General features: G+C 36.4%; 5 protein-coding genes and 2 long non-coding RNA genes across 9 annotated transcripts; 4 read left to right on the forward strand and 3 right to left on the reverse strand.

Annotated features, from left to right (window-relative positions):
* Nucleotides 1-53: 53 nt before the first annotated feature.
* LOC110384135 (band 4.1-like protein 5) lies at nucleotides 54-12009 on the reverse strand. Of its 3 annotated transcripts, none has more exons than XM_064034112.1 (2): nucleotides 11879-12009; nucleotides 54-4401 (listed from the first exon to the last, which is right to left on the reverse strand). In XM_064034112.1, the coding sequence occupies exon 2, from the start codon at nucleotides 4383-4385 to the stop codon at nucleotides 2385-2387; it is 2001 nt and encodes a 666-aa protein (XP_063890182.1). In that variant the 5' UTR covers nucleotides 4386-4401; nucleotides 11879-12009; the 3' UTR covers nucleotides 54-2384. The 3 variants fall into 3 exon arrangements, with proteins under 3 accessions (XP_063890182.1, XP_021200919.3, XP_021200918.3); XM_021345244.3 differs by lacking the exon at nucleotides 11879-12009 and adding an exon at nucleotides 4902-4918; XM_021345243.3 differs by lacking the exon at nucleotides 11879-12009 and adding an exon at nucleotides 4783-4917.
* LOC135116697 (uncharacterized) lies at nucleotides 5503-8878 on the forward strand. The gene is made up of 4 exons (XR_010276381.1): nucleotides 5503-5558; nucleotides 6990-7186; nucleotides 7454-7630; nucleotides 8588-8878. It is a non-coding gene; the product is annotated as an uncharacterized LOC135116697 (long non-coding RNA).
* Nucleotides 9243-10469, forward strand: LOC135116698 (uncharacterized). The gene is made up of 2 exons (XR_010276382.1): nucleotides 9243-9711; nucleotides 10416-10469. It is a non-coding gene; the product is annotated as an uncharacterized LOC135116698 (long non-coding RNA).
* A 1246-nt stretch (nucleotides 12010-13255) lies between the features above and the next one.
* On the forward strand, nucleotides 13256-17351 carry LOC110384138 (eukaryotic translation initiation factor 3 subunit G). The gene is made up of 6 exons (XM_021345249.3): nucleotides 13256-13419; nucleotides 13979-14167; nucleotides 14441-14605; nucleotides 15071-15194; nucleotides 16581-16795; nucleotides 17134-17351. The coding sequence occupies exons 2-6, from the start codon at nucleotides 13979-13981 to the stop codon at nucleotides 17275-17277; spliced, it is 837 nt and encodes a 278-aa protein (XP_021200924.1). The 5' UTR covers nucleotides 13256-13419; the 3' UTR covers nucleotides 17278-17351.
* Nucleotides 17352-18160: 809 nt separating this feature from the next.
* On the reverse strand, nucleotides 18161-19251 carry LOC110384139 (uncharacterized). Its single transcript, XM_021345250.3, has 2 exons — nucleotides 18809-19251; nucleotides 18161-18725 (listed from the first exon to the last, which is right to left on the reverse strand). The coding sequence occupies exons 1-2, from the start codon at nucleotides 19027-19029 to the stop codon at nucleotides 18362-18364; spliced, it is 585 nt and encodes a 194-aa protein (XP_021200925.1). The 5' UTR covers nucleotides 19030-19251; the 3' UTR covers nucleotides 18161-18361.
* Nucleotides 19252-19780: 529 nt separating this feature from the next.
* On the reverse strand, nucleotides 19781-21306 carry LOC110384107 (tRNA N6-adenosine threonylcarbamoyltransferase, mitochondrial). Its single transcript, XM_049846864.2, has one exon. It carries the CDS (start codon nucleotides 21041-21043, stop codon nucleotides 19787-19789), a length of 1257 nt encoding a protein of 418 aa, XP_049702821.2. The 5' UTR covers nucleotides 21044-21306; the 3' UTR covers nucleotides 19781-19786.
* Nucleotides 21307-23810: 2504 nt separating this feature from the next.
* Nucleotides 23811-26504, forward strand: LOC110384136 (cytochrome P450 302a1, mitochondrial). The gene is made up of 8 exons (XM_021345247.3): nucleotides 23811-24199; nucleotides 24407-24638; nucleotides 24774-24958; nucleotides 25034-25235; nucleotides 25322-25478; nucleotides 25763-26011; nucleotides 26086-26292; nucleotides 26370-26504. Exons 1-8 carry the CDS (start codon nucleotides 24013-24015, stop codon nucleotides 26481-26483), a joined length of 1533 nt encoding a protein of 510 aa, XP_021200922.3. The 5' UTR covers nucleotides 23811-24012; the 3' UTR covers nucleotides 26484-26504.
* Nucleotides 26505-26794: the final 290 nt, after the last annotated feature.

The raw sequence follows: 26794 nt of genomic DNA on the forward strand, positions 1-26794 counted from the left end.
TGGGCACTACACGGTTACGTAGATAGGTACGTAAAAGAAATAATACATGTGAATTAAAATAAATATTTTATTATAATCCAATAGTAGGTAGTAATATAATAATGTAAAATAATACAAAGAAAAATAAATCCCGATATAATAAAAAATATTCGATAATAGATTTGTCTTAATGACTAAAAACATAAACAATAATCAAATAAAATTGCTTACAGAAAATTTTCTTAAAACATTGTCATGTGGCTAAAACAAATGTCTTCATTTATTGTCGTTTATCTTTCAAGTAGTTGTTATCTACATGATAGGCACTTTTAACACGGAAATTGTAAAAGGCTAGATTCATGTGATTGAATCTAGATATAGCTTCGACAGTAAATATAATAATGCAATTTGCACAGTAGCTGTACTAAATATACCTAGTTAAATCTTAATAGAATATGTCGCTGGTCTATGTTGTGACTGCTTTGTACATATTATTGCAGTATTTACTACCCATGTACTTGACGTCTAATACTTTAAAAACCAGTCGTTACTACCGAGATTCGATTAAAATAATCGTTCGTTCAATATTGATCCCAAGCACCTTGTAATTCTTTAATTGGCACGATATTTGTTGAAAATCTTAATCAATTAATTAAGGTATAACATTATTAAAATAACACGTACCACTTAATAGTAAACTCCAATATCTTAACAATAACTTCATTACACATCTAAGTAAGTATAAAATAATAATTGTTTTAAGTAAGCAAAGTTACAATAAAATATTGTAAAGCATCACCCAAATTGAGACAATTTTATTAATATAAAAATAAATATATGTATTTGTATTTCATTCATATTTAATTAATCATTACTAGCTGCAATTTCATACTGTGTATAGGATTTCAAATAAATATTCAATCTAATTCACCAAATAACTAAAAGTGGGTGATGTCCTATATTTCCGGTAAATAACATAATATTACCGTATTAAATGCTAAACTGAAAACACGTAATTTAAAACGTGTTAGCTATACTATTACATATTATGTAACCCAGTTTACAATATAGGTAAGTACATCATCAAAGTATAATATATGTATCAACCAAGAACAAATTTTTGTTCACAATTCCAATACAATTTTTAGAGCAGTCCGAATGGCAAGTTAATAAACTATGGCACCTATCTTTCTAGTTGTTTCATTTTCTAATACTGATATGTTGTACTTAATGCTAATTGTATAAATTGTTTCAGAATGATTCGATATTTAGGACGGCATCAACTCTATCACAAAGTTTCGGATTTATTTTAACCAGTGAATTATGTAGGAGTTTTCATACATCTTTGTTCATTTATACATGATGTTGTTAACTAGCAAGAACTCTTAACAGAAACATCTAAAGAAGTTGGATGCTACTGTTGGACAATTACTGGTTAAAATATCCGATAAAGGCCCATTTTCATAGACAACGCAATACGTATTTCTTAAAACAAGTGTTTACTTTGAAAATTCATAGTAACAATTGTTTTAAGAGAATGGATGTTAGAGTCTTCGAACTTGGGCCTATGGGTTCCTTTTCGACACACTCGTCTGTCGTCAGACGTCGGGCCATAAAATTCCATACCGTGACTAACGATGAAGAATTAGCCGCAGATGCGTCTATCGCTACTCGCTAGCCATTTGCCGTCCGCCGCGTGCGACAGACGCCATTGTCGGAATGGAATGATATATTTAAAAGTGTAAAGTAAATAAAAGGAATGTATATGTACCCCCCTCTCTAATATGAATATTTAGAGAATTTAAAAATATTCCCAATTTAATTATTACAAAATGTTAAGTACGATAGTTAAGTACATGTAAAAATGTTTAAGTTTTTTTTTCTAGACTTAAGTATCGATATCTACTTAGTACACCCAAGCGGAATGAAACCTGTTCATCGCACATTTGTTTAAATGTATTGTGGCTATTTAAGGCATCATCTCGCTTTAGGTTTCCTTCGAAACTTTGAAAGCGAAAATTCATATCATTATTAAATCATGTTATGTATATAAATAGTTTAAAAGTATTTTGCCGTTTGGGCAAAGTACCAAATATAAAAACCAGGTTCAAACAGCTAAAAATTAAAACTAACTGAAAGATTGGTAAATAACCAACCAAAATCAGTAACACATAAAATGTGAAGAAATATATTCTAACTGCCATTACAACATTATAATTCCCATTGTAAAAATAAAATATGTATAAACATTTAAGGTATTGATTCTAATTTCATTGACTACCTTATTTCAAAAATAGGCGATTTTCTAAGGCACTATATTAAAAGCAAACATGCAATTTAAAACTACATTGTCATTTTTTGTATTTTTTAACAATATTTTCTTAAAACTTACCTACACAAAATAATTACAGCTGTGTAGTAATAACAGACTTACGATGGATAATTGTAATTTCCTTCTCCCCAATTCCTGAAGGCGAGCTTGGTTCAGAAGTGACAAGCCATGGCGACAGTGATGATATCGGCTGAACCTTAGGAGTCACATCCTCCTTCTTCTCAACTGGCTTAGGAGATGCCAATTTTGCTTGGTTATGGGGTGGCTCTACCACCACAATTGATACATATTGCGAATTTATTGGATTTGTTGGTTCATTCAGTATTTTAGGTGATGGGGTGGATGGTATGGCCAGATTGATGTTGGTAGATTCGTTTATAACCTTCACTTCGTTTTCTCTAGCTTTCAAAATATTATTACATTTCAATTGGCCAGGCGGTAAAGCCTTTGTAGATGACAAATAACACTTTGTTTGATTGTTCGGTACTTCTTTGTCAGTAGCCGAATCTATCTGATCTCTCTTTGCTTCATTTTTAGAATCATCATTATTAAGTTTTTCTTTAACTAAACTCATAAGGAGATCATTCAGTGGGTTCGATTCTGTCACAGGTGAACAGCTGCAAGCGGGTTTGTTAATCACAAGTTGAGTCAAATTGCTCTTCTTTTCTTCAATCAGAGATTTATCCATTTTGAATAGTACTTTGTTGCTAATAGCATCATCTTTTGACATCAATACTTCTTCAGCAGGTTCTTCATTTAGTAAGTTCTTTGTTGATGGCTCACCAACCTCAGGTTTGATCTCAGCATCCATAAGAGTTGATTTCTGGGACTTTGCACTACTCTTTCTAGACAGAGTATCTACATCAGGCACAAGTACTGCAGTATCAGATGATGTGCTGGGCTCATTAGCTGCCTCAGGTGGTGTAGTCTCTGGTTTCACTACACTTTGTTTCTCTCTCTCCCGCAAGACATGACTCTGTCTACGAGCAAATCTCTGACTGGGTCGTCTTTCGAACTGGACTGTACGTCTGGCGCGATTTTGCTGAGTGGTCTGGTATTCAGTCTTTCCAGAGTATTGGAATCGAGAACCCATTCTGAAGAAGTTTTGTCGTGCTGATGGACCTTTGACTGGTGCTCTCAAGCGGAAGAAAGTGTGATGTTCAACAGCACATTTCCATAGGTGTTTGCAGGCTTTTTCATTATGTAATCTGAACACAAAGGTATGCTCTTGTTCCCGACCTTGATCATCATCTTCAACAACCACAAGTGTTAGTTTCTTTTTCTTGAAATCTAACTTGCTTATCTTAGGCCAGAAGAATAAACCAATTTTCTGAGGTCCTTCAAAGACCAGTATGCCTGTTGGTGTCAATCCTAAGTGGTACTCACACCCATCTTTACCTAAGACAATGTGCATATCAACACCATACATCTCAAGCCACTTTGCTTTGTTTAAGTAGTTTACTTCTGCTTGTGCAGGGGTAAGACCTTTACATTTCTTATACTCTTCTAAGATTTCTATCTCCATTTCTTCTGTCTGATTAGGTACAAATCTGAACTCAGACACAGTTGCTGGAGTGTGAACATTTTCATCAAAATCACCTAACTCAGACTGTAAGGCTAATGCAGCCAATTCTACAGCTGTAGAGTGTGGACACTCTAGCTTGCTCTCCAATATGTCCTTCTTCAGTTGCAAGAAGAATTGATATCTAGTTAATTCTTCCCTCAGATTATTGGGTTCAGAAGAATAAAACTTTACTTTTAGCCGTAAAGTATATGGAGGCCCTATTTTTACTTGTTTCTTGATGGTCTTAGTCGGATCCAACCAATGTTTGACATTGTGAGTATCAGTGAACTGCAGTCCAAAGTAATCTTTTTCAATCAAATCCAGAGAATAAAAAACTTGCTCATAAAGGTCACCTGCACTTGCTTTTTTAGATAAGTTTATAGACAAATCTGTATCATCAAGTAGCAGAACTTTGCATTGTATTAGATTTTTGTTGCTTGACGCTTTCTGGGTTTGTTTATTGCGGTTTTGACTAGATGAACGCCCTCTTCGGCTTAGAAAGCGCAACATCGTTAACGGGTGAGACCTGAAAAATAAATACAATACTGAATGATACAATTTTCAAATGATATTTCATTGCAATCAGACTTGAAAATACTAAATTGTTAAGAAATTCAAAGTTATAAAAATAATGTGGCAAGTAAAGCTTAGTTTCTGTAACAAACTTAATTTAATTACACATGTGTATGTTAGTTATGCAGTTGATCTAATACCTAAAAAAATTCACTCAAAGCTGTTTAAAAGCAGGTTCCTATGCTAATTTCAAAATAATATCGTCGAAGAAGCTTAAATAACAAAACACTTCGATATGGTTTAGTGGGCTGCAACTTGCAAACAAGTTTATCATTAATGTTTTGACATAATTCCATTTCATCGATAAATAACAGTAAACTAAGATGGAACTTACGAAAACCAAGTTAGAACGTATATTTGACCCTCTTTTATTAACACGCAGTTTCAAACACTTGAGTTATTATCAAGAAAATAGAGTTTTTCAAGTTTATAAGTTTCATTGACTTGACTCACAATCACTCACTCGAACATGGGGATGCAACTGAAGTACAATAATTTTCTGAGGTTTTTTTTTAGAAATGCGCCATCTAGTGACGGATGCCCCGTAACTTGGGTATTTGTACTTCGTTTTAGTCACTAGATGTCACTGCACCTTAGACCGATATTTCATCGATTTAATAACAAATCTAAAAAAAGTTTTGTGATTAGAAATATTAACAAATATTGTAATTAAATAATTTTATGATTTATTTTTAATTCTTTTTTATCTATGAGGACGTCTTAGTTAATCACAATAATCACACTACTTGAAACCACTTGAAACACTGACGATTGACATTGACAGTCGACCATACTTTTAAATTAAACCGTTTTCCGTTTTCTAACGTGTTGGTTTATTCTGAGTGTTATTTTCTGGTTTTTTTATTACGATTGTTGCGTGTTCCTGGACTCTGATACTGACTGCTTCTGTGATTGACCTGGCTTCGTATTTTGGACCTGTGATCTACTGCATTTTCATTGACCCGGCTTTGTATTTTGGAACCTCGATCGACTGCTTTTACATTGACCCGGCACCGTATTTAGGACTAGAAAATGCGTCCAGTGGATCGTCTTAGGGCGGAATGCCATCAACGTCAAGATATAAGTGCTACTTTGATTGTGACAATGACGGTAAGTTCAAAACTTTTAACTTTATAATGCACGTAATTTATCTTTTGCTGATAGGCTGCACAATATCCATTATTGTCATCCGTGCAATCTGTGGTCATCATAGTCCTTGAGTCATCAAAATCTAAGATGCACTACCACACACACTCCTGTCCTGACCCTACACAAACAATTGAAACTGCACATTAACTTTTATATCCAATCAAAGACTCGGAATCTACGTATAAGACAAAGCCCGCTCTAGACGACCCTCTGACCAAATAACTTCATCAGGTTTTAAAACTATGATTTTACAGTGGCGTAGCATGGGATTCCGCCGCCGGGGCAGGTATATTTAGCTGCCGGTCAGTGGGTAGTCTTAGGGCGAGCCCCCTTATTTAGGTACTTATTTAAATTCAAATGACTACAATTTAATAAAATTCTAAAGATGGTTTTGGCAAGAAAGAATTATTATTGATATCGACTCATGACCAGGTGCGGTCTCAGCCCATGATTTTGGGATTCACTAGGGTGCTGGAAGGAATACTTTCAGAAATTGTTACTGGCTCTCTTTGATATGTAGTGCAGCAGTGTGAAAATTTTAGCATCCTACCTAGGATTTTGTTGATTCATACACTAATGATCTATGTATAACTTTGTCGATTCATACAGCATGCAACAATATTTTTTGCAAACTAGGATATGTTAGATTTTCCTTTAAAGCTCAAAAAACATAAAGCCTTGTGTGGACTAAGCATTTATTGTCAAATTAAACGAAAAACAAGCAGATGTAAAAATTCAAGAGCGAGTCGAAAAATTTAGTACCCTGCCTGCCTGATAGGTTAGATCTTCTTTTAGTAGACAAGAAGTTATTGGGAGGTAGGCTAGAAGTATAGATAGATATCTATCTATCTTGTTGTATTTGTTATGGTGGTGGTGGTGGTATCTATACACACTATGTACACCATAACAAATTACAATTAAAACTTAATAACTAAAGGGTGTAACAATGGGTGGTCTTATCGCTAAAAGCGATCTTTTACAGACAACCTTTAATGTATAGTGACTCTTCTCAAGAAAATTGTATTATGGGGTGGCATAAATAGGAACTGACAATGTAAAGGCGGCAAAAAATGCCTTTGCCTCTACTGTCAACGCTATCAGCTTCTACTTGGCTTGATGCTGCAGCTAGGCGGCGGTGCCGGCCCCTAGAGTAGCGCCACCCAGGGCCATGGCCCCTCGGCACCCCATGCTATGCTACTGTGATTTTATTTACTTCAACTGTGGTGTTCCTGTTCTAGTACTGCTAGACCTCAGCTATTATTTCTAGTGTTAGATTAATATTCAAGGATGGTATCACAGTACATTACTAAAATTTTATACATATGATGATGATATCTATTACGGTATTTTAATGAGAGTGAGTTGTTCATGTATAAAACTTCTTGATTTCAGGCCCATTGCACCGATTTCCTAAACCTGAATACCCACATTTGGAAAAGTTTAACTCGTGGAAAAAGTACTAGATAAAGCTTTACAAGAGAAAGGCGACATCTACATTTATAACCAAATTCGATTTTGCGACAGACATTTTGAAGAGTGTTACCGTTCAGCCAGTCACCGACTTACTCCAAATGCAATACCAACTCTAGGTACCTACTATTTAGATGTCTTATGTTATTTAAATCTTAATAGAAACAAAACCACATTTCTTTGCCTTCGCTGTAATAACAAAATTGTTCCTCAAATATTAAATAAAATTTTCTACTGAATAATCTAATCCTAATTAGAAGAAAATAAAATGAATATTATATACCAAAATAATTGATGCAACATGCTATCTTCTAAGAATTAAATGAATATTGTTCTATATTCTACATAATTATACAGTAACTATAAATAATTTCATCCTTTTGCAGATTTATCTACATTACCAGTTGGTCAAACTCTTGAAGGTCCATCGGGACATGTCGAGGCAGACATGTCGAATTTATTAAACATTTCGCAAGATAAACTTGCTGTCATTGAGCCATCCAGCTCTACCCACTATCATAGTGATGTACAGAATGCATTACAGACAGCTGAACGCCCTAAAGGTAAATATTTTTATTGACAATTGACCTTTGACTTGTAACATTAGGTTTTCTTTCCATCATCAGGATTCCAATTTGTTTCCACTGTAGGGTCATAAAACTTCTTGCAGAGAGAGAGTGGGCATTTAAGCGTACATAGGGAAATAAGGACAGAGAAAGCGACTTTGTTTTATACTATGTAGTGAAGCCTATGTGTTATTACATTTTTTATAAGCTATATTACTGTAAAGTTTCATCTAAATCCGTTTAGTAGTTTTCGCGGGAAAGAGGAACAAACATCCTCACAACATTTATAATATTAGTACTAGTATAGGATTATTTCATACTAACTGCGTCCCGCGGTTTCACCCGCGTATACCGGAATAAAAAATAGCCTATGTCTAATTCCAGGGTATAAGCTATCTACATACCAAATTTCATCCAAAGCCGTTCAGTAGTTTTTTCGTGAAAGAGTAACAAACATCATCCAAACTTACAAACTTTCGCGTTTATAATTTTAGGTAGGATTATTTCCGCACTTGCAGGAATCAATAAATGTAAGACAATAACAAATCTCCGAACTTGTAAACCTGAATTAAATGGATTAATAATAATAACTTGATATAATCCTACAACTTATGTGTCATAATAATTATTCATCCAAATAGCTAGTTCTAACCATCCATACCATTTTTTTTCGTTGGTAGAAAAGGCCCAAAATGTATGGAGTCTGAATGATCTTCTTTATATCCATTTTGTTTACCCATAAAATCCCCATAAAAAATATTTATCAAGCTTGTATCTGCTGTTGTAGGGAAGTCTCCACTTTTTGTATCTGTTCCTCGAAGCCTACCTATTCCAATCTCTGGTCATAATATAATAACAGAACAATATTATGTAACATATTTTTATCACAATTCTATTAAAACTTTGTGTAACACTATTTCTTTGATCTGAGGTGTAACATAATTTAAATTACAGGTTCTAGGAAAAGAGGGACTTGTCAATATTTAAAACGAGTCGTCACCTCAAAGAGAAGGAGATAATAAAGTTAAAACAGAAAGTATTGAAGCTGAAAAAGAAATATAAGGAACAAAATAACAAGAAACTCTCTGCAAGGAAAATTTCCACATCAAAATCATTTTTGAAAGAGTTAAATAAAATGCCTGCAACAATAAAAATATTTACTTCCCTCCAAATGAAATGGAAAAAGAAACCACGAGGCAGGCGATTTACATTTAACGAAAAATCATGGCATTGACCATTTACAAACAGAGTCAGAAAGCTTACAACCTCATGCGAAAATGTTTGTCTTGCCATCAAAGCGCAGCCTACAAAAATGTTGAGTAAATTTGAACTGAAACCAGGCTTCAATCCTGATATATTTAAAAATTTAAAAGCTACAGTAGCAAAATTGCCGGCAGAAAAAAAGTTGGTCAATTTACTGTTTGATGAGGTATCATTGGCTCCGGGTGTTTTTTACAACCCTGCCCTAAAACAGATAACTGGTTTTGAAGATTTTGGGCACAGACAAACAAAAACTCGCAGATCATGCCTTGGTCTTTATGATCAAGGGTATAAAAACAAAGTGAAACAACCTTTATGCTTTTCATTTTGCCAAGGTGCCACGAAAAGGACGATTTAAAGAAGCTGATCAAAACAATAATAAAAGAAATCTCCAATACTGGATTGATAGTTATTGCCACTATATGTGACCAATCAGCCACAAATATTTCTGTGATAAAAGTCTTCAAGAAGACACAAAACGCAAATATTTACAAGAGGGTAATGAATATAGGACCCAAGCCTTCGAGTTTGAAGACCAAAAGGTCTTCCCATTATTTGATCCTCCACATCTTTTAAAGGGAATGAGAAATAATTTACTCGCCAAACATTTGAAATTTGTACAAGATGGGAAAACAAAGTATGCAAAGTGGGAACATTTGGAGATGCTGTTGAAGTTAGATGTTGGGGATGATGAAATTAGGCTTGTTAATAAATTAACAGAAAACCATGTTAATAAAGAGAAAATTCCAAAATGAAAGTGAAATATGCTGCACAAGTTTTCAGCCAAAGGGTATCATCAGCATTGAGATTCTTAGCAAGTAAGTATGCTTTTATTGTTCTCATTATTTTCTCTATATTTAAAAAATTGCTATTAATTTACTAAATTAGATTTTTATTTTTAATTTACATGTTTTTAACCATCTTCATTCTCCACAGACAAATTAGAAAGTTCATTATTTTTCTTTAAAATAATATTAGATGTCCTGGCTACATTTATAAGTTCAAAATATTTAAAACAAACAATTGAGATGCTATTTCTCTCGATAAAATTCAAAATAAAAATACAATTCATATCTAATAATTTATCTAAAATTGGCTATGTCAATATTTAAGATGCATAAGATATATTGTTGGAATAACATTATAAATTGAAATGAAATAATAAATTAAAATTATCATATTGAAATAAAAATTTGAGACATTATGAAACTACAAAATATAGTTTAATGTTGGTTTCTTACTAATTATATTTACACCCACAACTATTTACTGAACCAACTGATAAAGACGCACAGTAAATCGTTACTGCCACTTTAAAGTTTGTAAGTTTGTGCCTTTTCGACACAGCCGTGAGGCACACCGTTTAATTTTTAATTAAATTTTTGTATTTTGTTTTTTATTGTGTCCCCTAATCTGGGTCGAATAAATGTATTTTCTTTCTTTTTTCTTTAATTTCGGTCCACAATAGCAAAAAAGATTGATATGAACTGTATTCTAGTACTTATTTAATATATTGTTTCAGAACACAACCTTCTTCCGGCGGAGTGCGAAGAAACTGCTGATTTTCTACTCATTATGGACAAACTATTTGATTCTTTCAATGGACATTCATATACAGGTGATCCAAAAATTTTCAAGGGGTGTGTAATGAATAATTCTCCTCATTTTAGATTATGGACAGAGGTAGTTCCTATATTGGATTCAATGACTTTTAAAACTATAAAAAAACGGGATGGTACAGAAGAAGTAAGATATGAAAAAGTGCCATCCCTTCAAAATTGGATCCACAATATTAAAACGTTTAAAGAAATGTGGGAGTTTTTAAAAATCAAATATAAAGTTACTAGCCTTTTAACCAGAAATTTCAATCAGGACCCTCTTGAAAATTTTTTTTGTAACATTAGAAGTAATGGGATACGAAATGTTAATCCCTCGTGCCTACAATTTATTAATGCGTTCAAAACTTTGTTACTTAATAATTTAAATTCGCCCCATTCTGTAAGTGCCAACTGTGAAAAGATGAAAATAAATCACTGCAATCTTTCAAAGATCTTCTTGCTGAAAAACAAAACAATGAAATTGAATTGGTTAGTGGTGATTTTCCTATTGATTCTTTAATTAATACAATGAACCAAATTAAATGGAATGACTCGATTTTGCATGCCGAATCAAAAAAATATGTAGCAGGATACATTGTAAAAAATCGAAATGTAAAGTGTTCAAAAATGTGGAACATGTACTAATGATATATTAAGAAAGGAAATTGATTTTGAATCATTTAATTATGAAATAGATTATACGAAAAATCCTTATTTAATGCATGTGATGATTTTATAAAATTATTAAATGAAATATATTATATGATTGTTGCATGTTTACGAGATTCACCTGAAATAAAATATCTGAAAGAAAAATGAAATTTTACATCAATTGCCATTGTGATTTTAGTATAATTACTTGTATAGTTCATAAAAATAAATTAATTGATTTTATAATTAATATGTCAATTAATTTAATCATTCACAGTTGGTGCACCGGGGTTAATAGAATAATTAACGGAAAAATAACAAATTTCGATGTAAATGATGAAATTAAGTTACAAGCATTTAAATATTGTAATACACATAAAAAAAGGAAATAAAATATACTTAGCCGATAAATGTACTCTTTATCTTTTGTTTTTTTATTATCTCCCATAATATTATTGACTAGACTAGAAGTTGGAAACTGAAAACTGGAAACTGGAACTGGAAATTGAAATCACTGTTTTAAATTCAATTTACAGTAAATTGAATTTAAAACAGTGATTTCAATTTTCAAATTTAAAAACATATTTAAGAGAACTCTTGAAAAGCGCCATCTACCCTAACCATACATGAAGTAACCACGCCATCTTGTGACGGGGGCCCGTTAACTTTCACGCTAGTAAGTTGTTTTGAACGATGAGTTGCGTATCTATCTCTATATAGTGTATTATCTATGCACTCGAACTCGAACAATCCGCAATCTGCAACCTTTCCCAGGAACACCGCCCCCTATCCATCCAATATTATTTCGCCACTCTAGCTGTCATCTAGCAGTCACCATTGACCATAGAGGTAGAGTTGCACCTACGCGGGTAACAATTTTTTTTTAATTTCGATTTTATGAACATTCAACTAACAAGATCCGATAACCGACTCTACTCATATTTTGATCACATCGTCGATTATATACGATATCTGAGTGCTTAGTGCGAGTTTTCGTGAATTTTTTTACGGACTCACATGAGAGCGCGTATACTAAGATTTGTATGCAGTGTTGCCAACTTAGTGGATTTTCCACTAATACTGGTGGTTTAAGTCCCCTATTTAGTGGCGAAATGTTGAAAGTACTGCGGGTCAAGTAGCGAAATGTAAGTTTTGTGGTACAACTTTAAGGAGTTACTATGGAGATTTGAAGTCTCACGGAATGTCAAAAAAGCATCTACAAAACAAAAAGGTGAACGACTACTATATAATTATATTAAGTACTCATTCATTGGTCAAATGCGTAACTAAACAATTTGTGAAACTACTACGCCGATTATAATTTGTGAAGGATTCGGATCGGGTCGGATGAATTGCTAAACAGACGTAATGCTTTGTCTGTTTTAATTTTCTATCGTTGCCGAGTTACATCTTTGGATGATTAAATTGTTTAAGGTTACAATAAAATATAAACAATATTTTTTTAGTGGTGAATTTGGTGATTTTAAGTGTGGGATAAATTTTTGTTAGTGGTTTTCTGGTGGTTTTAAAAGTTGACTCTGGTGGTAAGCTTCTACAACTGTTGGCAACACTGTTTGTATGGAACAAAAACAGGTTCCAATTTTTGACATTAGGTGGAGCTGTTTTTGTTCCATACGAATCTTAGTATACGCGCTCTCATGTGAGTCCGTAAAAAAATTCACGAAAACTCGCACTAAGCACTCTGTTTGCTGGAAGAACCACGGTATTTCGTCTATGCCATGGTATAACAGTGAATGGAAAAAACGGAGAATATTCTAGCTTGCGTTTGTCATCATGGCTCAACTCTAGACCATAGACATCCGCACAACATATGCCACGTTTGTTGCCAGTTGCATCATTTATATTTTGAATTTTACCTTATTTATGGCAAACAAGGATAACTCTAAAACAACGCTAACCACTATATTTAATTATTTAATATGTTAGACCATTCACTATATACTATAACTATCATGATTTCATATAAATTTTGATATTAATATTGTTACATTTTATTTACAAACCTTAAAAAGTATTTCTACATAGTAATATTTATCTGATACATTAGGATATTGGGAAAACTTATTCTGTACATTGCAACTCTAATCATGACGGTATTGAGGGGGGAATCTGAGGTGGGACGGGGCGTGAAGTTTGATTGAAGTTTCTTTTGAAAGGGGCATTTTGGTACTGTCAAATAACGCAATCTAGAAAACTTTAAAGAACAATACAATATTCTAGAAGCTAGAAAGGTGGAAGAAATATCTTAATTAAACCGTAAGTTTAAAGCATTATTACATCAACACAGATCATCGCACTCGGACAAGTTCACGTTTCCTAACCAATAAAATCTGGTTTTCGTGGTGTCGTTTCTGCCATCGTCATTTTATCATGACCGTACTCATAACTCCTCTTGTCTTCGAACAAAATTTTAAGTCGCAAGTGTTGTTTGCCGCGATTTTCAGCCACAGTATTTATTACTACCAATATTTCATTAACCATCTGAGACGAAAAATATAAGAGGAAAATTTATATCAGAGCCATAAATAATTCATCTTACAGTCTATGTTCATAACAAATGCAGTCTATTCGCCATTAATATTGTATTTCGTTAGTACAGAATCACCAGGGACATTATGTTGAGTGATGTTTTGTGAAAATGATTAGAAGAAAGAGAGATTGAGATAAGAAGAATATTGCTAGTTAGTAGTAGACCAACAAATTAATCTAATGATATACTTGTAACTTAGTCCTACAGTTAATCTTATGATATATTTGTAATTAAGTATTAAATGTAAACATAGGTAAGATACTAATGTATTTGCTTATTGTACAGATGCCCGTTGCCGATGAAATCCAGTCCTCTTGGGCTGATGAGGTTGAGATTGATCAGGGAGCTTTACCACCACCATCAGAAGTTGTCGAAAATGGATTGAAGATTGTGACAGAATACAAATATGATAATGACAACAAGAAAGTTAAGATTGTTCGTACTTACAAAATTGAAAAACGTGTAGTATCAAAGGTAAGAAATTACTTGTTTTTATTTTGATACTCTATTAAGTCAAAAATGTTTGTTCTCAATTCTGGATCATACTACTATGAATGAATACTATTTACTTGGCTTGAATCTACTTTTACGGGGTTGCTACGTACTGATTTTATACCAGGGTTTTACAATAGCATTGTTACAGAACATAATTGTAAACATGTATATGAACCAGACTGCATTGAAAATGATAAGTTGAAGGTGTTGAACTTGTGTGTTGAACTAATTTAATTTTTATATTTTTTTTAGGACATTGCCAAGCGCAAAACTTGGAGTAAATTTGGTGATTCCGCCAATGACAAGCCTGGCCCCAACCCTGCAACAACTAACGTTGCTGAAGATGTCTACATGCAATTCATTACCAGCAAAGAGGAGAGCCAGCGCCCTGATGATGGAGAACTGGATGGTCTCAAGGTGAGTTACATATTTATCAATCAACTACTTATTTAAATATCAAATCACTTAAATTTTTCTGTACTGAAATACTTCATAAATGCATTAGGTTTCTTTGGATTCCCCAAATGTAATATTACCCTTTACTCTTTCCTAAGATTCAATTTACCTTCATCACAAACTAAGTTTGTTAGTTCCACTATAATTATGTGCCATTCATAATCATCATCCTCCTGCCCTTATCCCAATTTTATTTGGGGTCGGCGCAGCATGTTTTCTTCTTCCATACGCTTCTATCTGCCGTCATCTCACAAGTAACATTCTTTCTTACCATATCTACTTTCACACAATCCATCCATCGTTTCTTTGGTCTTCCTCTTCCACTATATCCGTCCACGTTCATACTCATTACTCATGTGCCATTCATAATATCAGAAAGAATTTGTGAACACTCATTAATTTGTTATGTTGCTATTATTATTTCAGCCACAAAGCAGCAGCGTGATCTTCAAGTGCAGAACCTGCCAAGGAGACCACTGGACCCTGAGCTGTCCCTTCAAGCACACCCAATTGGCTCAGGCTAAAGCTAATGAAGCTACCAAGTCTGCAGGTATGTATTTTCAGATACTATCATAATCTATAAAATATAAATGAATTGTTGTTCATTAGTCTGATTAAAACTTGAGAACGGCTGGGCTGATTGAGCTGATTTTGGTTTTAAAATGTTTGTAGAGGTCCAGGGAACAGCCCCGGATCTTCATTTTTTTTTAGGCGGGGCAAAAACTGAAAAATGCCGCCCCGCCTACCTACCTACCTACTTATGTATATTTTCACCAAGGAAAGTCACTTTTTTGGTAGGTAAATGACTTAAAAAAAAAGTATCCAAAACAATGCAGGCTCAAATTGCGCGAGCGAAGCGAGCGCGAAATTTTTTGAACCTACGACACAATAATAAGTGACTAAGTACATTGTAGAGCCACGAACTTTTTAAAATTATTTGTTTGAAGACTCACAAATTAAACTGGGAATTATGTACAAATAAAAAGAAACCGTGCTAAGAGTGCTAGGTGCGTCAATAAAAATAATAAACAATCAGAAAAATAGCACATACATTGTCATTTAGCCGCGAGCGCAGCGAGCGAGAATTTTTTCACTTATTTGGAGGATGTTAAAAGTGAAAAATAATCAAAATGATCGATTAATCAAACAAAGCGAAGGCGACTTTTTTGTCTGTATCATGATACAATGTGGAACTTCCTTATCTAACAGGGGCGTCCCGCGGCGCCCCTGAGACTGAGACCGAGGCGCGCGGGTTATTCGCACACCCTGCACCATAGCTTAAGACGGCCCTGAAGACTCACAAATGAAACTGGGAATTATGTACAAATAAAAAGAAACCGTGATTAGAGCGAGTGCCATTTGTGTTCGTTAATTCGGTGCGTCAATAAAAATGATAAACCATCTGAAAAACAGTACCTATACTTATACATTGTCACATAGTCGCGAGCGCAGCGAGCGAAAATTTTTTCACTTATTTGGAGGATGTTAAAAGTGAAAAATAATCAAAATGATCAATTAAACAAAGCGAAGGCGACTTTTTTAGAAACTTTGCTTGTCAGTATCATGATACAATGGCACTTCCTTATCAAACGGGTGTAATTTTTTCGAAATTTCCTGGTGGTGGGGCGCCCTGAGACGTACGCACACCCTGCACCATAGGTTAAGACGGCCCTCTAGGTAACTATTATGGTAATCTGTGATATGTGATGTAGGATTTAAAATCAGGCAGCCGCCTGATTTTGCCGCCCCCTGAATTTGCCGCCCGGGGCATGGGCCCCGGCTTGCCCCCCCCTAGATCCGGGGCTGCCAGGGAAGGTTTGAATGATACAAAGTTCGCGGGATCAGCTAGTTATAAATGAATGTAATCATGACTACGAAGTATGATCATAATTATATTTGCAGGAATAATTAAACTATAATGATGACATTCTTTCAGATTCCAAGACCACCCCTACCAACAAATACGTGGCGCCATACTTGCGCGAGGGTGGTGCTGGTCGCGGCACTGGTCGAGAGCCGCCAGGTGCCCGTCGCGATGACGTCACTGCCATCCGTATTTCCAACCTCAGTAACTTCGCAGTTGAGGCGGATCTTGACGATCTTGTCAAGGGCTTCGGTCCCGTGCAGAAACTTTACCTCGCCAAGGAAAAGGTAATTATTTTGTAATACATAATTAACCGATTTTATGTATACCTGTTTACTTCTATACTAATATAATAAAGGGGAAACTTTCTTTGAAATTTTACCCTAGAGGCGCCGAAGCTACTGAACCTATTTGAAAAATTCTTTCACTGTGAAGCTGTGTTCCAGAGTAACTTTGCCTGTATTTTGTGGGTACAGGAAATTATGAAACATGGGGTACAGGTGAAAGTGCAGGTTAACAACTAGTAATACTTAACATGCATCAACATCCACACAACAAAAAACAGTAGGGCTAGTCATGTCAAGTTGTGTACATATCACTTAATATTTTATATATTTTGTTTCAGAGCACTGGTCACTGCAAAGGATTTGCTTATGTCCACTTCAAGTTCCGTGCTGATGCTGCTAAAGCTATCCAGACTTTGAATGGACATGGTTACGATCACTTGATCCTCAATGTGGAATGGTCAAAGCCTCCTCAGAACAACTAACTGTATAACATCAAATTTTCCATGTATTGTATTGTATACTTATAATAAAATCCTGTGAAAAAAGTAATGTTTCATTTTGGATGTGAACTTCTAAGTACCTTAACAATAGTTAATTAGCATTTGTTAAGACCAAAATAAACTAGAGCTAGTGTGCTTTCCTTCGTCGCTATTTTAAACAGATTTAGGATTTTTTTACCATTTAAATTATATAAAAAAAAATTACAAATGGTGGACAGGCCATATAATAAGGCTATATGTTATCCCGGTACGGGCTGTAGTTCCCATGGGACGCGGGTGTATTATAAAGAGGAAACATTTTTTTGTTTGTACGCCAATGACTCCAAAATTACTGAACCAATTGGAAAATGATTTAATTTTTGAAGAGCTTCACTCATCCCGAATAACAGGCTCTATTTTATCTCGGAATGGGCAGTATTTCCCACGGGACGCGAGTCTAACCGCGGTAAAACGGCTATTTAGAAAAGAATTCGAATTTATTAAACTACGTTCTACGGATTTGCCGCCGTGCCTACCTATTTGAAAAGTACGAAGTAAATAAGAAAGAAATACCTTCTTTTATCAAATATGTACTTATGCAGTGTTAATATTCCAGTTTTCACTCTAACTTGTACTCCTGGAGTGCAACCTGTTTTTTTATTATTATTTTGTTTTTCTGTACTCAAACAGGTGGTGGGTTCATTCAAACTAGTCAAGTAGTACCCATGTACAGTAAATAATTTCTTTACCTTTGGCATCTCAACTGCAACTTAAAGACTATTTTTACACCTCAATTTTCTTAATTATTTTACCAGCTTCATGAAAACAATATTTATAGTTAATAAGACATATGTTTGGGTGAGTAAAGAAATAATAAAAGGCTTGGTTAAGTTTATTAAATTTTTATTCAAAGCACTTTGTGAGACTAGACAGACTTTGAAGACAACATCAACATGCTAGAAGGTGCATCAACATAACATAGTAAGACTTATCCACTACCAAATATGCATAAAAGTAAATAGCCACCTGTACATATTTAATTAATTATACAACCATAAAAGCAATCAAGTTTTAACACGAGATACATTTATATATCAATATCATATTTCTCATCATCACTGTTGGGACTGTATGTCTCATCAGGAAGTTGCACTTCCCCACAGAACATAAGCTCTACATAATGGAAATAATCTAGAGCAATATTAGTAAGCATTGCTCCTGTAGTAACTCCTAATACTGTGCCTATAACAGGCCTTTGGCCAACTGAACTTCTCAAAATGGCCCATAAGAAAATTGATCCCAGTGGCCACAAACAACCTCCCAGAAATGCCCAAGAAAACCTTCTTGCTGGAGCCGCCGCAGCCATATGTGGTCTGGCCCATAGCCACAGACCAGCACCACCACCCGCAGTCAAAAACAAAACATCTGTTACATCCCTGTGAGGAAACAATCTGAAAAAACAATGTCAATAATAATATAAGATTTATCGTAACGGTAACTAATATACTTTAATATTATTCATCGTCACACATACCTGACCATAAGATGAGGATTCATTACACTTACTGACAGAGTTGTGTAACTAACCAGACCTTGCAGTGGTAAATAATAGTACAACACATTATCCTTTGTAAACGGCGGCAATCTCACATTTCCTACTGATTTGTTGAGAATATCAACTGTTTTCGGAACCGCACCCGGCAAATTGGCAATTTGCTGTCGGATGTTCCGGTAAATCTTTTCCAGAATATCCATTTTGATCTAAATGAACTTTAAAACAAAACAATTTGCACTCCTATCTAGTGCAATGGTATTAAGGTTACGTCGCTGCACATTATTTGGCAACTGCTAACGTCTGTGAGGTTATTTATACTATAATTTTATTCATACTCGCACTGCACACAAAAAGTGATTGCAAAATACAAACACAGATTGCGATTTGCTTTCGCGATGAAAGCGAACATCTATCAAAAATGGCATGAGACAGCAGACAGCTGAGCTGGCTTGTCTATGAAAATATTTGTCTACGGCTTAGAATTGTTTTAGTCGATTTTAAGAGGTAAAATAAGTAATTTAGACAAAATACTTGGAAATATTTTTCCCAGTCTGTAAATGGCGGATTCCATTTTGATGGGCTTCAAGGATATGGATATTTTGATGGGATATGGAGTATACTATTTTTTCGTCTACGGGTGTCTTGGCTATTTATTCGAGGAGAGATATCGCTTGATACAGTCACTTCGAGCAGAATGTGTAGTAGCCTTAATGATGATACTACAACTACTAATACGATTTATGAGATACCTCGTGACAAACAGACAGACAGTGGAGAAATAGGGAGTCTTTATACTATTCATCTCAATTTTGTTCTAAAACATTTTATTAGGCTTCATAACATAATGTACATCAGTCAAATTGCTAACTTCAGATGTAAGCAATCCTTCATTGTAATAGTAAATATGAGTACAAACATTCAAGCTGCTGGGTATAAAATTAAAATAACTGATTGTAATTAAATACTTGATTTTATTTTCATCATTTTTGTTGATATTTTTGCATCTCTAACTTGGTCTATTAAGCTTTCTCCTAGTGGACTAGAGGCTTCTATATCCAGAGTGTTAAAATCTGTAGTGATGTCCAAGCCTTTTTTCCATTTTTCAAAACCATTCCAAGCTATCATTACTCCATTGTCTGTACATAACTTAGGATAAGGTCTATAAATATCATAACAGGTTTCATTGCATAACATTTGTAGAGCACTGAAGATGTAATTGTTACATGCCACTCCACCAGAAACAACTAGCTGTTTACAGTTTTCAGGTATCAGATTATTTTCTGTACAAAATACCATAGCTCTCCGTGTTCTGTGTACAAGATGTCTAGTAGTTGCCATCAGCATAGCTGCACATAAGTCATTTACTTCAGGTATTAATTCATGAGCTACAATTTTATGTTCTACTTCTTTTCTATGTAAATGGTATAGAACTGAGGTTTTAAGACCATTTAAACTAAAATTACAGTCCTTGTATTCTGACAGTGGCAGGGGAAGTTTGAACATGTGCGGGTTAGTCGCTTTTGCTGCTGCTGCTTCTACAGCTTGTCCTCCACTTAATTTGGAAAATTCAGGAACATTTCTCAGTTTCATCCTTCTTGCCACTTTATCAAAAACTTCCCCGGGAGCACAATCCATACTTTCTCCAAGTAATTGGAAATGGTCAACATCTTGAACAATAGCAAGTAAACAATGTCCTCCAGATATCAAAAGAACCAAAAATGGAAATGATATATCATGATGCATTCTTGCTACAAGTGCATGTGCTTGCATGTGGTGGATAGGTATTATTGGTTTGTTGTACCGCCTCCCCAAATGTTTAGCATACTTCATGCCAACAGCAAGACTTAGTGGAAGGCCCGGTTTTAGTGTCACTGCGATTGCTGTAATATCTTCCATGGTAAGATTTGCTTTATCTAATGTTTTTGACACAGTCGGTTCAATGTGTATACGATGAAGATCTTGTGCAATATCTGGAATGATTCCTCCATATCTCAAATGCACTAAATTTTGAGAATGTACTACTTCTGACAACACTTTGCCATTTCCATTGATGATCGCACAACCAGTATCATCACACGATGTCTCTATGCCAAGAATGTTTAATCTTGAATTTGAATATTGTCTATCTAAGGAGCTTCTATGCTTTGGTATGAAACATTGTCTAGACACTTTATTTGCGAACTGTGAACACACTAAACGTCTTAAGACATTCATAATGATCTTACTATTCTACAAAAAATCGCAAACTCAACTATAAAAATAAATAATCCATTCGCTAGGTTATAGTTACCTAAAATTCACCTAAAAATAAGCTTATATTATTATTACTAGTATGATGTAGTAGTCTCACGGTAATAATAAAAGGATTCAACCTTGGTGGCCTAAAATATTCTTTGAAAATATAATTATTATAAATAGTATTTTGTTTTTAGCAGAATCTCTGAATCCCGGCCAAATTAGGCTGGCTGACTGACAGTTTTGACACTGTCAAGATATTCTAGTGTCATTTTTATGTCAGATGAAAGGTCAGAGACAATCAGGTACCCATTCAATCAGAGACTGGAGACCAAACATGATAAGAATAAACTGCAAATACATGTATGCATGAACTTGCTCTGCGAAACACAGCGAATTTTAAGAGCCGACTTTCGAAGATATTAATACGATGAAGATCGAGCATACTGGCAAACCTTGGGTTGGGGGAGGCCTTTGTCCAGCACGACACGCTTGTCACTGCCCGGGGGAGCTCGCACAGGGAAGCGACGTTGATAGCCACAGCTGCGGTATCACAGGTGGTGAACCGCATCCGGCGCCTGGGCCTGGAGGTGGCCCTAAACAAGTCGGAGGCCATCGTGTTCCATGGTCCCCGACGTGCGCCGCCGCCGGGATCACACATCGTGGTCAGCGGGGCCCGGATCGCTGTCGGCCCCACCATGAAGTACCTGGGCTTGGTGCTCGACAGCCGATGGGAATTCGGGCCTCACTTCCGGCGGCTGACGCCCAAGCTGATGGGCGCTGCGGGCGCGCTATCATCGTTGCTTCCCAACTTGGGGGGACCGAGCGCCGCCTGTAGGCGGTTGTACGTGGGAATCGTGCGGTCCATGGCCCTATATGGGGCCCCCGTGTGGGCGATGGACATGACGGCCGGCACGCTCGCCATCCTGCGCAAACCGCAGAGGGCGATGGCCGTCAGAGTCATCCGAGGGTACCGCACGATTTCCTACGAGGCGGCTTGTGTCCTGGCCGGATCCCCGCCCTGGGACCTAGAGGCGAAAGTACTCGCGTCATTATACCGATGGCGCGAGGAAGAGCGGGTACGGGGCTCGATGCCGGTGCAGCGGGAGATCGAGCTGCGCCGAGAGGAGCTCCGTCAAGTCCTAGTGGCGGAATGGCGGCAAAGGCTGATGCGCCCTACCGCCGGCCTTGCTACCGTCGAGGCGATCCGGCCAGTACTCGACGACTGGCTCGAGAGAGGGCACGGCTCCCTGTCATTCAGGGTGACGCAGGTACTGTCGGGGCATGGGTGCTTCGGCAAGTTTCTGTGTCGCTTAGACAGGGAGCCGGACGCTCGGTGTCACCACTGCGTCCATTGCGGGGAGGACACGGCGCAACACACGCTCGCTGAGTGTGTAGCTTGGGAGGAGCAGCGCCGTGTCCTCACAAACGAAATCGGAGACGATCTGTCGCTGCCGGCTGTGGTGCAGAGGATGGTCGGCAGTGCAGAGTCGTGGGACGCGGTGGTTTCCTTTTGCGAGGACGTGATGTCGCAGAAGGAATCTGCGGAACGGGAGAGGGAGAATTTGACTCCCTTCCCCGGTCGCAGAAGGCGCACCGGGCGCAGGAGAAGGGCGGACAACGCCCTCTTCCGCCCCCCATGAATGGGTTCAAGGGCGAGGGACTTGGGGAAGTTCCCGCCCCTACTCAGTGGACCCGAGGCGGTGGCACGCGCGTGTGTCGGCGCGTGCCCCTGAGATGATGCACGGGGTAGGCGAACACCTCACTACCCCGTGCAAGAGACGAGGCCCGTGCGAGGGCCAGCACTAGTGTGGGGCTGCGGAAGAATCTGGATTCCCGCGGCCCCGCGCACACGTGCAAGGAGGACACAAGGGGGTTTTAGCCGGTAGGAGTCCGGCATACCCCTCCGCCTTTCCCCAGGCGGAGGAAGTCCATGAGGATTTCCCCCTCCCAAAAAAAAAAAAAGGCCTTTGTCCAGCAGTGGACGGTGGTGGCCTAGTAATTAAAGCAGCAGCCTCTCAGCTATACGTTGCGGGTTCGATTCCTGGCAAGTACCATTTCTACTTTTCTAAGTATGGACAAGAATTGACTAAAGGTGAAGAAGAAAACATTTCGAAGAATTCTGGGCTAAAAAGTCTGAATTCAAGTGTTTTGATTAACGCTCGATTCGGTGTGAGAGCAGGCCTATGACGAAAGTGGAACAATAATAGGGCTGATGATCATGATGACTGTTGAAGATCGTCTCTTACAGAAACAAAATAGGCTGTACAGTCAAAACTAGGGGATGCCCACTATAATAGCATTAAAATTTGCTGAGTAGCAATGAGAGCGCTTGCGATCAATTCTGAACTTTTTTGGTCGGTTTGATAGTTAAATAATTACTTTTAATTTTACTTTCAAACCGAGCACCTAAAATAGGAAACGACGATTACTGGCGTTACCGTAGTCACCTAGGTAATCAACAGGGCTATAAACTCCCTTCTTATTTACAACTCCATATACTCCCTTATGAACTACTTTAGTATGTACTTACTACCTTGTGTATGTACAATGTAATTTATTTTCATGTTTTATTTACCACATATTATTTATCTTAGTACCTAATTACTTACGTAGTTATCTTTTACATTCGTACCTGCATTACCAGTAATCAAGCCTTATGTACTGCCTGATAACCGTCTAGTTTTATTTCTGCTATGGTATTGTGCCACCTTATAATGAAAATTGCAGGTACCTAGAACTTATTAAGAAACATAATTATCTAAACGGTATTCGAGTCATTATCATATTTTTTTACCAAACAGCAAGGATGACGCGAGTTATATGTCCCAAGTTCTTTTGTTTATGTTATGTGCATAATTCACGAGGTCGGGATCTTTTTGTAATTCGATGATTCCGCTCTGTGACGTCTTACGATCTGGGTGCGCGTAGCAAAGTATTATACCGTAATGTTGAAGTTATCTAAAAAGTTTTGTGGCCATAATAAATCATTAAATTTTGTATCGAATGTAGCCGGTTACAGTGATACTGTTGAAGTACATGATGGAAGAGGTAACTTGAAGAATTTTGAGGAAATCCCGGGACCCAAGAGTTATCCAGTTGTAGGGACCCTGTATAAATACATGCCTTATATAGGTAAGTTCTCGTTTGTGTGTTTCAGGTTGTGTTAGTGTTTGCGTTCTTGGGGTGCAGTACACAGTGCAGTTTATAACACATAGAAACCGTTATAATCAAATTCCACGATATAGCTACGGGCCGGGGCAATTCAGTTAAGCGATAAGAATGGCAATTAAAAAAAGGAATTCTTTATGAGCTCTTCTCTTTGTTATACTATTTTTCCAGGGGACTACAATGTGGAAGCCCTCGATAAAAACGCTTGGCTGAACTATCGTCGCTATGGTAACTTAGTCCGAGAGACGCCCGGTGTTAACTTGCTTCACGTGTACGACCCTGAAGACATAGAGACTGTGTTCCGACAAGACCATCGATATCCAGCGAGAAGGAGTCATGTTGCCATGTACCACTACCGTACAAACAAACCACATGTGTATAATACTGGCGGATTACTGTCAACGTAATTTCTTTTTTAATTTGTACTTCTCATTCCTTTCGCTGCGTTAACATAACAAGACGATAATTAGATAATTTTTGCGGCGATTTAATTTCATTGATGGCCATCTGTATTATGTATTTTATTCAATATTTTCAGGAATGGCCCTGAATGGTGGAGACTGAGAAGTACATTTCAGAAGAATTTCACTAGTCCTCAAAGTGTGAAAAATCACATTGAAAGCACGGATAGTATCGTAACTGAGTTTGTGCAATGCCTAAAGCAAATTAATATTACGCATAATGAAGACTTCCTGCCCTATTTGAATCGATTGAATTTAGAAGGTGCCTAATAATTGTACACAAAAGTAAAACTTTCAGTAATTTAGGGGACCTACTTATCAATTGTCAATGTTTCAGTTATCGGAACTGTGGCGTTCAATGAGCGTTTTAACAGCTTTTCTTCTGAAGAACAAGACCTTAATTCCAGAAGTAGTAAAACTATAGCAGCAGCATTCGGTTCTAATAGTGGAATTATGAAACTCGATAAGGGATTTATGTGGAAGATGTTTAAAACTCCTCTTTATAAGCAACTTGCTGATTCTCAAGAATATTTAGAAAAGTACGCTTTTTCTACCCAATTTAGTTTTACCAGAAATTGTATCTTTTAAGTTGAATTTAAGTAACGTGCCTTTTTATTCCCCATAGAATATCTACAGATATTTTGCTAGAAAGGGTGCATTTTTTCAAACATGCTGACAACAACGATGTTTCATTATTGGGCTCCTTTCTTCAACAACCCAATTTAGATTTAAAAGACGTCGTAGGAATGATGGTCGATATACTTATGGCTGCAATCGACACGGTAAATAAGTCCTTTTTTTATTGTTTTATTGGATCACGCTGTGTGGAAGGTTTTGAGCATAAACGTGGATGGATGAAGATAGAGGAAGGGGGTCGAACAAAGGAATTGTGCAATTGTGTCAAGAAAGGATGTCATTGGTGAGGTAATGCCACATAGAGAAGTGTGGGAAAAGAGAACTTGTCGTGCCGACCCTAAATAAAACTGGGATAAGAGTTGGAGAGTTATGATGATAAATATAACTAATTGAAAATTTAATTGTGCGATGTATTCCGTTATGATTTCAGACTGCATATACAACAAGTTTCGCTTTATACCACATCAGTCGAAACCCTGATATTCAACAGGAAATGTTTGATGAAATCCTTCAACTTCTTCCCACGAAAGATACAAGAATAAGTGCGGAAATTGTATCAAAAGCCGTTTATGTAAGAAGTTGCATTAAAGAGAGTTTAAGATTGAATCCAGTATCTATTGGTGTGGGGCGACTGACGCAAAAGGAATTCATTCTACGAGATTATTTAATCCCGAAAGGAGTAGGTATTATTATGTATGATGTATTTTTCATAACTATATGATGAAAATTACAACAATTTCATGTTTGTTTCAGACTGTTATAGTGACACAGAATATGGTATCATCTCGACTACAGCAGTATGTTAAGGATCCATTAGAATACAAACCAGAACGATGGTTAAGAGGATCTACGAGTTATGAGAACATTCATCCCTTCTTAAGTTTACCATTTGGCTTTGGTCCAAGATCATGTATAGCAAGAAGATTGGCAGAGCAAAATATATGCATTATTCTTATCAGGGTAAGTCTTTAATATGTACAAGTATTTTATGTATTTCATAAGCGAACATACTAATACAATATTGTATTTTGTTTCAGCTGATTCGTGAATATAACTTGAAATGGATGGGTGGAGAGCTTGGTGTTCAAACTCTACTTATAAATAAACCTGATAAACCAGTGTCTTTGTCATTCACACCAAGGAATTTGTAGGAAATAAAAATAAATAAATATTATCTTGTTATCAGTATTTTATTTATTTCACGCAATCTTTCTCATAAAATATCAAGTGATTGAAAATTAAATATTGAAATTGATTAAGTTACATCACAGATCTTAGTTAGATCATCTATAACATCCTTTTCACCTACAATTGACTGGTTTCACTTGAAATTAAAATATTTTCTTAACTTGTTAATAAACATATTTGGAACAATGCGTTCTTTTACAATATTTTGTGCACAAGATGTAGAAAACAGGAATTGATTCTTCTTGTCAAATGGTAGCCTATTTGCCTGAAGTTT

The sequence above is a fragment of the Helicoverpa armigera genome, chromosome 4 (assembly GCF_030705265.1).
Source record: "Helicoverpa armigera isolate CAAS_96S chromosome 4, ASM3070526v1, whole genome shotgun sequence".
Taxonomy (NCBI): Eukaryota; Metazoa; Arthropoda; class Insecta; order Lepidoptera; family Noctuidae; genus Helicoverpa; species Helicoverpa armigera.

Coding starts and splice junctions, on each gene's coding strand:
- LOC110384138 (XM_021345249.3), top strand. CDS start 13,979: ATGCCCGTTGCCGATGAAATCCAGTCCTCTTGGGCTGATGAGGTTGAG. Junction 14,606..15,070: donor GAGAACTGGATGGTCTCAAG/GTGAGTTACATA, acceptor TTATTATTTCAG/CCACAAAGCAGCAGCGTGAT. Junction 15,195..16,580: donor TGAAGCTACCAAGTCTGCAG/GTATGTATTTTC, acceptor ACATTCTTTCAG/ATTCCAAGACCACCCCTACC.
- LOC110384135 (XM_064034112.1), bottom strand. CDS start 4,385: ATGTTGCGCTTTCTAAGCCGAAGAGGGCGTTCATCTAGTCAAAACCGC.
- LOC110384136 (XM_021345247.3), top strand. CDS start 24,013: ATGTTGAAGTTATCTAAAAAGTTTTGTGGCCATAATAAATCATTAAAT. Junction 24,959..25,033: donor GAATCGATTGAATTTAGAAG/GTGCCTAATAAT, acceptor TCAATGTTTCAG/TTATCGGAACTGTGGCGTTC. Junction 26,293..26,369: donor TATGCATTATTCTTATCAGG/GTAAGTCTTTAA, acceptor ATTTTGTTTCAG/CTGATTCGTGAATATAACTT.
- LOC110384139 (XM_021345250.3), bottom strand. CDS start 19,029: ATGGATATTCTGGAAAAGATTTACCGGAACATCCGACAGCAAATTGCC. Junction 18,726..18,808: donor AATCCTCATCTTATGGTCAG/GTATGTGTGACG, acceptor TTGTTTTTTCAG/ATTGTTTCCTCACAGGGATG.
- LOC110384107 (XM_049846864.2), bottom strand. CDS start 21,043: ATGAATGTCTTAAGACGTTTAGTGTGTTCACAGTTCGCAAATAAAGTG.